This window comes from Glandiceps talaboti, chromosome 19, assembly GCF_964340395.1.
Source record: "Glandiceps talaboti chromosome 19, keGlaTala1.1, whole genome shotgun sequence".
In the NCBI taxonomy this organism is placed as follows: Eukaryota; Metazoa; Hemichordata; class Enteropneusta; family Spengelidae; genus Glandiceps; species Glandiceps talaboti.
Genome location: NC_135567.1, coordinates 17,187,258 through 17,201,483, shown reverse-complemented (window position 1 = coordinate 17,201,483; position 14,226 = coordinate 17,187,258). Strand labels below are relative to the sequence as shown.

Below are 14,226 nucleotides of genomic sequence, written 5' to 3'. Positions count from 1 at the left end.
ATCTCGTGGACACCTCTATCATCTATGAGTCAGGTATCTGTACAAACTATGAGTCAGGTATCTGTACAAACTATGAGTCAGGTATCTGTACAAACTATGAGTCAGGTATCTGTACAAACTATGAGTCAGGTATTTGTACAAACTATGAGTGAGGTATCTGTACAAACCATGAGTCAGATATCTGTACAAACTATGAGTCAGGTATTTGTACAAACTATGAGTCAGGTATCTGTACAAACTATGAGTCAGGTATCTGTACAAACTATGAGTCAGGTATCTGTACAAACTATGAGTCAGGTATCTGTACAAACTATGAGTCAGGTATCTGTACAAACTATGAGTCAGGTATCTGTACAAACCATGAGTCAGGTATCTGTACAAACTATGAGTCAGGTATCTGTACAAACTATGAGTCAGGTATCTGTACAAACTATGAGTCAGGTATCTGTACAAACTATGAGTCAGGTATCTGTACACACTGTGAGTCAGGTATCTGTACAAACTATGAGTCAGGTATCTGTACAGACTATGAGTCAGGTATCTGTACAAACCATGAGTCTGGTATCTGTACAAACTATGAGTCAGGTATCTGTACAAACTATGAGTCAGGTATCTGTACAAACTTTGAGTCAGGTATCTGTACAGACTATGAGTGAGGTATCTGTACCGACTATGAGTCAGGTATCTGTACAAACTATGAGTCAGGTATCTGTACAAACTATGAGTCAGGTATCTGTACAAACTATGAGTGAGGTATCTGTACCGACTATGAGTCAGGTATCTATACAAACTATGAGTCTGGTATCTGTACAAACCATGAGTCAGGTATCTGTACACAAACTTTGAGTCAAGTATCTGTACAAACCATGAGTCAGGTATTTGTACAAACTATGAGTGAGGTATCTGTACCGACTATGAGTCAGGTATTTGTACAAACTATGAGTGAGGTATCTGTACAAACTATGAGTCAGGTATCTGTACAGACTATGAGTCAGGTAGCTGTACAGACTATGAGTCAGGTATCTGTACAAACTATGAGTCAGGTATCTGTACACACTGTGAGTCAGGTATCTGTACAAACTATGAGTCAGGTATCTGTACAAACTATGAGTCAGGTATCTGTACAAACTATGAGTCTGATATCTGTACAAACTTTGAGTCAGGTATCTGTACAGACTATGAGTCAGGTATCTGTACAGACAGGTATCTGTTGAATAAACAGAATTGGAAGATTACTCATTATGTCAGATTTCTTCAGTTACAACTTTCCTGCCATTAAAGGGGGCACAAACTGAGTTGATACATATTTGGGCCTTGTTTTTTGTTGTATACATAATAGGTACTCAAAGTAGTTGTACTAACTGGAGTATACTTTAAGTGGCCATATAGATGACAAAGTGGTATATATTTTGGATTTCTTATACACAAAATAACTCTATTATATTTTCCTACTTGAAAAATCAATGTGAAACAACATATACCAAGTCCATGAAGTAATTGAATGAATTGCCAAAAATCAAAAAATGTGCAAAAAGGTTTGTTATTGTCTGTACACCTAATTCAAGCCTTTTGCAATTTACTAACTTACAAACATGGTCTTGATGTACATTGTTTCACAGTGATTTTTTCGAATTAAAAAACATAATAGAGTTATTGTATGATTAAAAAATTCCAAATAAATACCAACTAGTTAACCATACGGCCACTTAACCATGACTTGCAATTAATGGAATTTAAACCTGGTATTAGGTCATAAGTCATAAATGTAGTTATGAAGAACATATTTGCAGTGTTGCAGCCAGCCTTTTGAAAGAGTGGGATGTAGTGTCCCGAGACTTTCATTTGTCTGGGTCATCATAAATCTTTGGGGGACTTAAAAAAAGCGCCAATGGTGTTGTAGCACAACTGTACAGTTTTTAAAAATATTTACTCACATGCTGATCCATGCTAGATATTTGCTGAATGATTATGCAGTTGCCTATCCAACCCTATTGTTTTCTATGCAATACAAAGTATACGCGATCATTTGGCTGTTGCTATAGGTGTGGTCATGTCGCTAAACATATTTGCATACAATTTGCTGTTGGTCATCTATGACAAGTCACTTCCAAAATTGTGGGTCAGGTCCAAAAATGTGTGTCAAATGACCCAAAAACCCCTCTGGCTGCAACACTGTATTTGAACATATTTGATGTATTTCCATTTATAATAGTATGGATTACGGCCTTGCATGACAATTTTGAAAAAATTAAAAAATTTTTTTTTAAATCTACCTACATGCGGACAGTAAATAAAATAAAAGGAAGAATTTCATTGATGGTGTTTTAAAATGTGTTTTAATTCATATGTCTCATCCAATATGTTCATAAGTGTGAAGCATTTAAAGTGTGAGTTCAAAATTTGGTAACATACATAATTTATTCAAAATGTTACATATGCAAATGGTTACAATTCTACAGAACCCCCTTAAGGAACAGAGCTCTTAAATTATATTATGGGGTGATCTCAGGTGATGATACCCCCAATTTGAGCAAAGCCGCTATGTATTCTCAATTTCCTGTTTGCAGTGTGTTATGGCCTATTCTATTCTAGACACTCTCGCCTGCCATCGGGAGCATCGCTAATAACTGTTTTGTATGCACCAATATCTACTGAATAATTGTACTAGAATATCATTGTAGTGTGGGCTCTGTTGACGTGTACAATGCAATTACTGCAATGCCCAAGGGACATCGCAACAAATGATTAGCCCTGTGTAGTCGACGAGGGTCCACATTACAATTATGCAGTAGATATCGGTACATACAAAACAGCCCTTTGACCGAGTTTCAGCGACGCAATGCTCCCAGGACTGTGAGAAAGTCTACCCATGGAGGTATAGAGTCTCCCCTTATACCTCCATGGTCGACATGGTCTGCCATTGCCATTGCTATAGTCGAGGAGAGGCTACTTCAGAGTTCTGAGTACCAGATTCTCGTGAAAATGAGATGTAAAATTATATAGTATACCTACCATTGATTAATCAGATGTTCCGTGGTTGCTAACTTCATAGTTACAGGGTTGATATTATTAACGCTGTAGCACACCTCAAACACATCGAAGCACTCGTGACGAGACAAGGCTGAAGCGACGAAAGAAAGGCCTCGATGACCTAAAGAGCGCCATCAAGCGGTAACCTAGATTTTATAATAGGGGGTCACAAGGGCCCTATCAAGAAAGAACGCCAGGGCAGGAACGCGTATTTTTAATAGAATATTATTTTTCTCACAGGAACTGTTACAAACAAACAAACAAATAAATATGCAAGTGTAATGGTATATCATTAATTATGATATATATGATATATGATATATGTGATATGATATATGATGTGATATAATATATGATATGTGATATGATATATGAGGACCTGTCATATAACCTTCATACATGTCATGTAACAAAAAATAAATTAAACAAAGAGAGAATTGGTTTTTATTTCAAACAATTTAAAATGAGAGAAATGCCATTGACTTAAACACAATTCAAAAAATTACAATGTCGACAACTACTCTAGTAGTTTTTGACATGTATACATTAAGAGATTATTCATAAACACACTTTATCATACCAATTCAATTGTTTTCCAATATTTACCTACAATAGGGCAACGTTATATTATGCTTTTCTCTCTCTCTGTCTGTCTGTCTGTCTGTCTGTCTGTCTGTCTGTCTGTCTGTCTGTCTGTCTGTGGACATATCTTAAAAACTAGAAGCATGCACGTGAAATGTTACATTTTATCTCACTTAGTATTCATTTTGAACAACTTTGATTAAAACCTACACTGGATAAATACAAATGGTCTTTAATGAAATCTATCTGAACATGAAGATAACATCAAGATCTTTAATAGAACCCTTTACTTATGTCTTTTTTATTCATTATCATGTATCCTCATGTGTCTTTTCAAAGTATCACTTCCAATAAACTCTTGACCACATTCCGAACATACAAATGGTCTTTCACCGACATGTGTCTTCATGTGTTGCTTCTTATACCTGTTAGTAGTAAATCCTTTACCACACTCTTTGCATACAAATGGTCTGTCATTTGCATGTATCCTCACGTGTTCCATCACATTGATATTGCAAGCAAACCCTTTACCTCACTCTTTGCATACAAATGGCCTTTCAGTTCTATGGACATGTGCCAAATGTCTTTTCAGATGTCCACTTTGATTAAACCCTTTACCACACTCTTTGCATACAAATGGTCTTTCATTTGTGTGGGTTCCCATGTGTACCCTTAGACTGCTACTATGATTAAACGCTTTACCACACCTTTTACACACAAATGGTCTTTCATTCGTATGTATTCTCATGTGACTATTCAGACTTCTTCTACGATTAAACCCTTTGCCGCACTCTTTGCAAACAAATGTCCTTTCGTTTCTATGGATCATCAAATGTTCTTTCAGATATGTGCCTCGAGTATACCCTTTACCACACTTTTTACACACAAATGGTCTTTCATTTAAATTTGTATGTATTCTCATGTGTGTTTTCACACTTACTCTATGATTAAACCCTTTACCACACTCTTTGCAAACAAACGGTCTATCACGTGTATGTATTCTTACGTGTTCCTTCAGAGTCCTATTGTGCATATACCCTTTACCACACTCTCTACACACAAATGGACTTTCATTAGTATGTTTTCTCATGTGAATCTTTAGACTGCATCTATGATTATACCCTTTACCACACTCTTTGCAAACAAATAGTCTATCTTTTGTATGTATTCCCATGTGTTCCTTCAAGTTCCTACTATGATTAAACCCTTTACCACACTCTTTACATACAAATGACTTTTCATTTCTATGGATCATCAAATGTTGTTCCAGATTTCCATTACGATTAAACCCTTTACCACACTCTTTGCATATAAATTGTCTTTCATTTGTATGTATTCCTGTGTGAACCTTCAGTGCACTACAGTTAATAAACCCTTTCCCACAGTCTTTACATAGAATTTGTTTTAAGACTCTTTTTTCACTGTTGTATTTCTTGGCATCATGTCCATGATCGTCTTCTGGATTCACTGCACAAGTAATCTCCACTTGCTGTATTCCTATTGGAAAAGGATTTCTACAGCCATCAGTAGAATTTCCATAAACTCTTATTTCCTTGTTATAGTCTGGGTCTTCCACTGTGGTTAGTTGTTTAGTTGCCTTGTTATAGTCTGGGTCTTCCACTGTGGTTAGTTGTTTAGTTGCCTTGTTATAGTCTGGGTCTTCCATTGTGGTTAGTTGTTTAGTTGCCTTGTTATAGTCTGGGTCTTCCATTGTGGTTAGTTGTTTAGTTGCCTTGTTATAGTGTGTGTCTTCCACTGTGGTTAGTTGTTTAGTTGCCTTGTTATAGTCTGGGTCTTCCACTGTGGTTAGTTGTTTAGTTGCCTTGTTATAGTGTGTGTCTTCCACTGTGGTTAGTTGTTTAGTTGCCTTGTTATAGTCTGGGTCTTCCACTGTGGTTAGTTGTTTAGTTGCCTTGTTATAGTCTGGGTCTTCCATTGTGGTTAGTTGTTTAGTTGCCTTGTTATAGTCTGGGTCTTCCACTGTGGTTAGTTGTTTAGTTGCCTTGTTATAGTCAGGGTCTTCCACTGTGGTTAGTTGTTTAGTTGCCTTGTTATAGTCTGGGTCTTCCATTGTGGTTAGTTGTTTAGTTGTCTTGTTATAGTCTGGGTCTTCCACTGTGGTTAGTTGTTTAGTTGCCTTGTTATAGTCTGGGTCTTCCACTGTAGTTAGTTGTTTAGTTGCCTTGTTATAGTCTGTGTCTTCCACTGTGGTTAGTTGTTTAGTTGCCTTGTTATAGTCTATGTCTTCCACTGTGGTTAGTTGTTTAGTTGCCTTGTTATAGTTTGGGTCTTCCACTGTGGTTAGTTGTTTAGTTGCCTTGTTATAGTCTGGGTCTTCCACTGTGGTTAGTTGTTTAGTTGCCTTGTTATAGTCTGGGTCTTCCACTGTGCTTAGTTTAGTTGCCTTGTTATAGTCTGGGTCGTCCACTGTGGTTAGTTCTTTAGTTGCCTTGTTATAGTCTGCGTCTTCCACTGTGGTTAGTTGTTTAGTTGCCTTGTTATAGTCTGTGTCTTCCACTGTAGTTAGTTGTTTAGTTGCCTTGTTATAGTCTGGGTCTTCCACTGTGGTTAGTTGTTTAGTTGCCTTGTTATAGTGTGTGTCTTCCACTATGGTTAGTTCTTTACTTGCCTTGTTATGGTCTGGGTCTTCCACTGTGGTTAGTTGTTTAGTTGCCTTGTTATAGTCTGGGTCTTCCATTGTGGTTAGTTGTTTAATTGTCTTGTTATAATCTGGCTCTTCCACTGTGGTGAGTTGTTTAGTTGCCTTGTTATAGTCTGTGTCTTCCACTGTGGTCAGTTGTTCAGTTGCCTTGCTATTCACACTTTGTACAGGGTATTGAAAGTCTTCACTTGTTACTTTCCAATAATTTTGTTCAGTGTCAATGTCATGATCACCTGGTATCACACCATCTTCCATCTTTATTTGCATATCCTCCGTCACTGTGTCTTTGGTAAATATATTTTCTGTAACATTTGGTTTGTTCTCTGTCTTAACTTGGAAAGGTTTATCAGAATGATGAAGTACATTTGTTGAATCATGTTTGATGTCCACGTTTAATTCTGTATCATAATTATCCTGTTTGTTCTCATTTTCCTGCTTCACCATCACCTTCTCTCTGTCTTGTCTCTGTTCTCCATCTTTCATCAAGAGTGCTTCATCAGAACAGAAAGGTGATTCTACTGTATTACACACAGTACCACTTTCCTGATTACTGCAGTGTAGCTCACGGTACTCAGAATATTCCTGCTTCACCATCACTTCCTCTCTGTCTTGTCTTTGTTCTTCATCTTTCACCAAGATTTGTTCATTTGTACAGCAAAGAGATCCTATAGTACTACACACATCACTATGATGGCTGTAGTGTAGGTTGTTGTCCTCAGAACCTTCTTGCTTGAATACAATCTTCTCCATTTCTTGTTGCCACTGTCACAGAAGGGTGTCGTATCTGTTCTGAGAGAGAAAAAAATGTAAAACTGATATACTGTGAGATACAAGAAATTATCAGTTGTTGTATACAAAGTAAAAGCCATGTTGTTATAAATAGTTTCTAAAAAAAATAGCGCCAATGGCATTGTAGCACAACTGTACAGTTTTTAAAATGTTCACCCACATGCTGATCCATACTAGGTACGGGTGTTCATTTGCTTAATGATTGTCCAGTTGCCTATCCAACCATGTTGTTATCTTAGCAATATACGCGATCATCCGACAGACATGACGTCGACAGACAGTTAGTGATGCCTTTAGCACTACTGAACCTTATCAGTTCAGTTGTGCTAAAAAAACACATATTAGATTTTATTTCGTAAACAATTTTCTCGCAGAATTTCCCCAGTCTTGAACTGTACAATCTACACCAAAATAAAGGAAAATAATTGATGTTTGCGAGTGTTGCGTGTGTGCAATATGACAAAGAGGGAAAAAACCTCAAAATCGTATTGCAGCTTGGTACACTATACCCTCAGAATTCAGGTTGAATTCAAGTAGGGCACAAAAATTACATTTGACGTAGACGCCACTTCACTGCATTATATATGTACTAGTCCTGCTTGCATACGGAGTAATCCGGGACTCTATTCCTACAAATATCCCTCCTTAGAGTCGACTCGTGCACGTACCGCCTGCAAGCAGGGCACCCTATATATGTACCAGATACTCGTGAAAATGATGAGAAGTAAAATTATATAGAATACCCACCACTGATTAATCAGATGTTCTCTGGTGGCCAACTCAATAAGTTACAGCTACGTAAAGCATTGATATTCACGCTGCAACACACATCTCAAACTTCAACGACAAGTCTGACTGCAGCACTAGCATCGCATCGCGTCGGCTGCAGGAAAACATGAGGTAAAACGTCATCTACAGAGCGCCACCAAGCGGTAAACCCTATCTTTAGAATAGATCACAAGGGTGCGTTCAGGCATAGATCTTGGGTGGGGGGAAATTTATAAATATAAACATACGTTTTTCATGACGAAATGACCACCAACTCTCATCATCAATCAAATCAGTACTTGACGTTATAGTGATAATTTATCAACATGACAACATCTTTTCATATCATCGGACAAATTATATTTGTTGTGAAAAGTTGGTCTAATTTATTGAATCATATTATTTACAAAAAATATTATTTATTACATATATTATTAAATAAATTTAATATTATTTTATAAAATTTGTTTTAAACTATAAGCACAGGGGTTCTAGGAACCGTGATACAAACAAACAAACAAATCAATAATTTCGCTGATAACTATATGATGTATATAATGTATCTATCCGATTAAAATCCGATGTAGATGCCGGCTAATCGTTCATTGTCTAGTTCAGGTAGTTATGTTTTCCATTGTTCTCCATATGGATTCTGTGTTATTGGTTTCTTCCCATCAGATGTACAGCCATTACAGATTGGAAGAACAGTTTTACATTGTCTTTTTAAGTTGGTGTCTGTTTCAGCATCCATTATTTCCCACGAGAGTTCACAATTTTCACAATTTTATTAGTTTGGTTTTTCATACGTAAACACAGGTTTAGGAATAACAATAGTTTTTTAGGCCTTTAGTTGAGATTTTTTAGTTTTTGAACAATTTATACACTTTTTGAAACTTTTTATCTGATGTTTGTTTTAGAGTTTAGTTTTTTTTAGTAGAATTATCATGCATATATTTTTGGTTGGGGTATTTTCAAAGACTGACTTTTTTCATTTTATGCTTTGTGAAGCGCCTCAGAACAATTTGCTTTTTGGATTTTGGCACTATACAAATTTTTATTTTATCTTATGTTATTTGATTTTGAACTCATGTAGGTTTACTCCCTTTGAATGCGTGTATGATCGAATATTTTAATTTGTTTAAGGTGTTTCTTGTTTTCTTGCATATGTCACAGGAGAACTTAAAGTTGCCATACGAGGACTCGTTTACTTCACACAACATTATATAACAAAAAACAAATGATATCAAATTAACTAAAATTGTTTTATTTGTACAAACAAACAAACAAACAAACAAACAAAGTTAACGAAATTGAATACACAACTCAAACAAATTTACATACAAGGTAAACAAGTTTAACCAGCGTCAGTCTCAAGTCAATGACCAGGTCAAGATACTTAACTACACATCAATATCCATGAATTAAATTCACATAAACAAGTCAAACAAATTTACATACATAGTAAACAAGTTTCACTGAGGTCACCCTGAAGTCAATGACCAGGTCAAGATATTTAACTACACATCCATTTCTATAAATTTCGATAAATCAAATTCACATACGCAAGTCAAAGAAATGTCCATCTAAACAATTAGTCTTGCTGTTTTTGACACATTAACATTTACGTCATACATTCATAAACTCACTTAAATACTTCACCAACCTTTACAACACTCTTTACAAATAAATTCTTTCATTTACATATATCCTATTAGTCTGTATTCAGATGCAGACTATATTTTGTCACATTCTTAAAAAAACTTCTGAAATGTTTTATTTAAATACTAATTATGTCTAAATACATAACGTATAACATACAATCTAATAGTTAGCATGTACAATACACGTACAGAACGCACGCTACTCACTGAGGATTCAAACACATAAAATATAATCTAGCGTCTGTATTATCTCCTCAAATCCCCCCTAGTGGTTAACCAGGCATCTGAGTTAGACATTCCATAAATGAGGGCACTCATGAATATTCATAGAAATGAAAGTACAATGGGTTTGAACAGCCGTCTTGACTTCATGAAAGTCCAACGAACACCATGTTTAATTCTATTAATTTCAGAGACGATAGTCTTACAGATGAATTACAAAAAAGTCAAGATGACTGTTGACAGTCCAGTATCCTATGTGTGCATTCATATTACATAGAACAAAACCCTTAAACAGAGAACTGCTGGTGCCTGGGACCCTATTTTGCATATGACTGACTGTATGTTTGGAGGTGGAGAACTTGTGATAACTCACTGGCAAGTAATCAATAAAATATAAACATTCCCTATATCTGGGGTTTTCACATGCAAATGCCACATATTTGAATAATCCTGAATGACACACAATCTAAGCAGCTGTTTGCAGGGGAATTTGTCTCATTTGGAAAGTCTTTTTTTTCATTCTATGAAACAGACTGATTTTCAACTAATTTGTGTATCAAGTTACCATCCTACGACATTCACAAACAATTTGTACATGATACATGACCTGTGTGTTTCTCGAAGCACAGAAAAAATGCTGAAAAACAAGACCCAGAAGCCTGTGCTCTGTACAGCAGTTTGAATTTCCCGCATTTGCATAGACTAGCCATAATCCTCTTTATATAGGGCAGTTTTGTCTTTAACCACTCTTTATATGCAAATGATCTAAGCTGTGTGCATCTTCATGTGTTTCGTCAAATGACTACTTTGATTAAACCCTTTACCACAGTCTTTACATGTAAACGGTCGTTCATTTGTGTGTACCCTCATGTGTACATTCAAATGATAACTTTGATTAAAACCTTTCCCACACTCTTTACATACAAATGCTCTTTCATTTGTGTGCATTCTCATGTGTGCATTTAATGTACAGTGATGATAAAACTTTTTACCACACTCTTTACATTCAAATGGCCTTTCATTGGTGTGTATTCTCATGTGAATATTCAAATTTTTACTGTGATTGAACCATTTCCCACACTCTTCACATGCGAATGCTCGTTCATTTGCATGTATCTTCATGTGTTTATTCAGACTGCTACTTTGATTAAACGCATTACCACACTCTCTACATATAAATGGTCGTTCATTTGTATGGATCCTTACATGTATATTTAAATTGCCATGGTGGTTAAACCCTTTACCACACTCTTTGCATACAAATGGTCTCTCATTTTTATGTATCTTCATGTGTCGATTCAGACTGCTAATGCGAATAAATCTTTTACCACACTCTTTACATACATATGGTCTTTCATTGGTATGGGTACTAAAATGTGCTTTCAGGGAGTCACTGTGGTTAAACCCTTTACCACACTCATTACATACAAATGGCTTTTCATTTGTATGTATTCTCATGTGTACCTTCAGATTGCTATTGCGATAAAACCCTTTACCACACTCTTTGCAGACAAACGGTTTTTCATTTGTGTGTATCTTCTCATGTCGCTTGAGATTACTGCTTTGTGTAAACCCTTTACCACACTCTTCACATACAAATGGTCTGTCTGGAGAAAACTTCTCTTTTGTGGTTTCGGCAGTTTCAAAGTTGTGTTTCTGAGCAGCATATCCAAGGTCATGTTCTGGATTCATTGCAGAGGCAACACCTACTTGCTGTATCCCTATAGGAAAAGGATTTCTACTACTATTAGATAAATTTCTATGTTCTCCTCTTGACATGTCTGGATTTTCCACTGTGGTTAGTTCTTTAGTTGCCTTGTTAAAGTCTGGGTCTTCCACTGTGGTTAGTTGTTTAGTTGCCTTGTTAAAGTCTGGGTCTTCCACTGTGGTTAGTTGTTTAGTTGCCTTGTTATAGTCTGGGTCTTCCACTGTGGTTGGTTGTTTAGTTGCCTTGTTATAGTCTGGGGCATCCACTGTGGTTAGTTGTTTAGTCGCATTGTTATAGTCTGGGTCTTCCACTGTGGTTAGTTGTTTAGTTGCCTTGTTATAGTCTGGGTCTTCCACTGTGGTTAGTTGTTGAGTTGCCTTGTTATAGTCTGGGTCTTCCACTGTGGTTAGTTGTTTAGTTGCCTTGTTATAATCTGGGTCTTCCACTGTGGTTAGTTGTTTAGTTGTCTTGTTATAGTGTGGGTCTTCCACTGTGGTTGCCTTGCCATTAACACTTCGGACAGGGTGATGTAGTCCATCTCTTTGAATGTCTGGGCTTATTACCTTCCAGTAATTTTGTTCCGTGCCAACGTCAGTTTCATCTGGTATCAAAGGATTTCCTCTCTTCATTCGTATATCCTCCTTCACTGTGTCATTGGAGAAGATATTTTCTGCAACAACATTTTGTTTGGTTTCAACCTCGACTTGGAAAGGTTTATCAGAATGATAAAATGCAGTTGTTGAATAATGATTCATGTTCATACTTAATTCTTCATCATAGTAACCCTGGTTATTCTCATCTTCCTGCTTCACCATCACTTCCTCTCTGTCTTGTCTCTTCTCTGCATTTTTCACCACGGTTTGTCCACCAAAACAGTGAGGTGACCGCATCAAATTTTCATTTTCTTCATGATTACAACACAGGTTGTGTTTTGAACCTTCTTTCTTGACTACAATCTTCTCCATATCTGGTGGAAACCTCTATTGACTAAGAGTCAGGTATCTGTTAGAAAAACACAACTGTATAGTTAACCATTTAAGCCATTTTTGTCCATTAACAACATCCCTGCATTTGATGTCATACCACACACACAAATAAATAATGGTGTTACATTGTAGCACAATTCTTGAGGGTAAACTTTGTAATGTTCTACTATGTGGTCTTTTCACTAGGTACATTTGCATACGTTTTGTAATGTGTATTCACTTGCCTACCCATCCCTGTAATGGTGTATCATATCTGCAATAAAAACCATTGCTTGGCTTTGCTATGGGCTTGATAAACCGTGGCGTTGTTACAATCGGACCATACCTAACAAAGATATCTAGCTACCTTCCGAGAACGTGATTGGATACCGATGTTTACATGGTAATTGGAGAGAGCTGCTATCGGCCGTATCATATACTGCTGTTACATAAAGATCTGGGGACAATATGCAAAATAGGTGGTTAGAACACATTTATCTGCTCCAATTTCCCTACGTACATTGTGTCAGAAATCGGTTGATATCTTTGGTAGACATGGTCCGATTGTAACAACGACACGATTTATCGGAAGATTATTAAACTTGGGAACTAGGAAGTGACGGAAGGTAAAATCTTCGAAATGTTTGCCCAGTACAACGTCTGGTTGAAAGTTCATGTTTATGTACGGTAATGGCGGCTGCCTTTCAAACCTTGTGTCTTCTTTCGCGGTGAGTGAAAGCGATCACAGAAACAAGTGTAATTTTACCCCTTTCATATATAGTTGGCTATATACGTCAATATTATCGACATTTTACTGTGTTCTCATAGAAATATTCTGAGACATAACTCGAGAAACAAATGCCTGTGGTCTCAGCGTATATTTTTCCAGAGCTAATTATAATACTAATTAGTAATTACCGTCCCATTTTAGCGTTCCGAACACCGGATGCTCGTGAAAATGGGAAGTACATTTATTTACTATACTTACCGCTCATCAGTCAGATGTTGTTTGATTCCTAAGTTTTATGTTACAGCGTTGATATCGTCGCGTCGTTGCTCCACCACCAGTCAAACACGTACGTGTACGTCGAAGAGTGTACGCGTCGACTCGAGTCTTCTTGAAGCGATGAAAACAACAAAAGTCAATAGAACAGCGCCACCAAGCAGTGACCCCTGCTATAACTAGGGGATGTTCAAAATAAGTCACCGCGTGTGTAGTCGAACGTCGGTTTGAGTATGATAAAGTTCATTCCATTACCATAAGGAAGACATGTAACAAGTTTCATTACATAGAATAATCTATATAACCCATGAAGTAGTTTTTTCAGAAATTGTGTCCAAAGACACAGGCACATGTACAGACAGGCAGACACACATACACACATACACACATACACACATACACACACACACACACACACACGCGCACACACAGAGAGAGACAGACAGACAGACACACACACAGAACCACACAGATACATGTACAGACAGGAAACAGACAGACACATACATACGTACGTACGTACGTACGTACGTACGGACACACACACATACATACATACATACATACATACATACATACATACATACATACATACATACATACATACATACATACATACATACATACATACATACATACATACATACATACATACATACATACACACAGCCATGGTACAATGAGTCTTCAGAACCCAAGGTTTGTGATAATACAGTTTAATACATTTATTTCCTGGAGTAGCACTCCTCTTTAACAATGTTTAGAAAACTGACATCAGCATCACAATTAGGTGTTAATGTTTGTTTGTCACTTCTTATCTCTTTCAAGCTGACATG

The 14,226-nt window shown here is 36.8% G+C and overlaps 1 protein-coding gene across 1 annotated transcript; it reads right to left on the bottom strand.

The window, feature by feature from the left end:
• Positions 1 to 10,387: 10,387 nt before the first annotated feature.
• Positions 10,388 to 13,506, bottom strand: LOC144450072 (uncharacterized). The gene is made up of 2 exons (XM_078140640.1): positions 13,376 to 13,506; positions 10,388 to 12,424 (listed from the first exon to the last, which is right to left on the bottom strand). Exon 2 carries the CDS (start codon positions 12,385 to 12,387, stop codon positions 10,480 to 10,482), a length of 1,908 nt encoding a protein of 635 aa, XP_077996766.1. The 5' UTR covers positions 12,388 to 12,424; positions 13,376 to 13,506; the 3' UTR covers positions 10,388 to 10,479.
• Between the last annotated feature and the right edge of the window lie 720 nt (positions 13,507 to 14,226).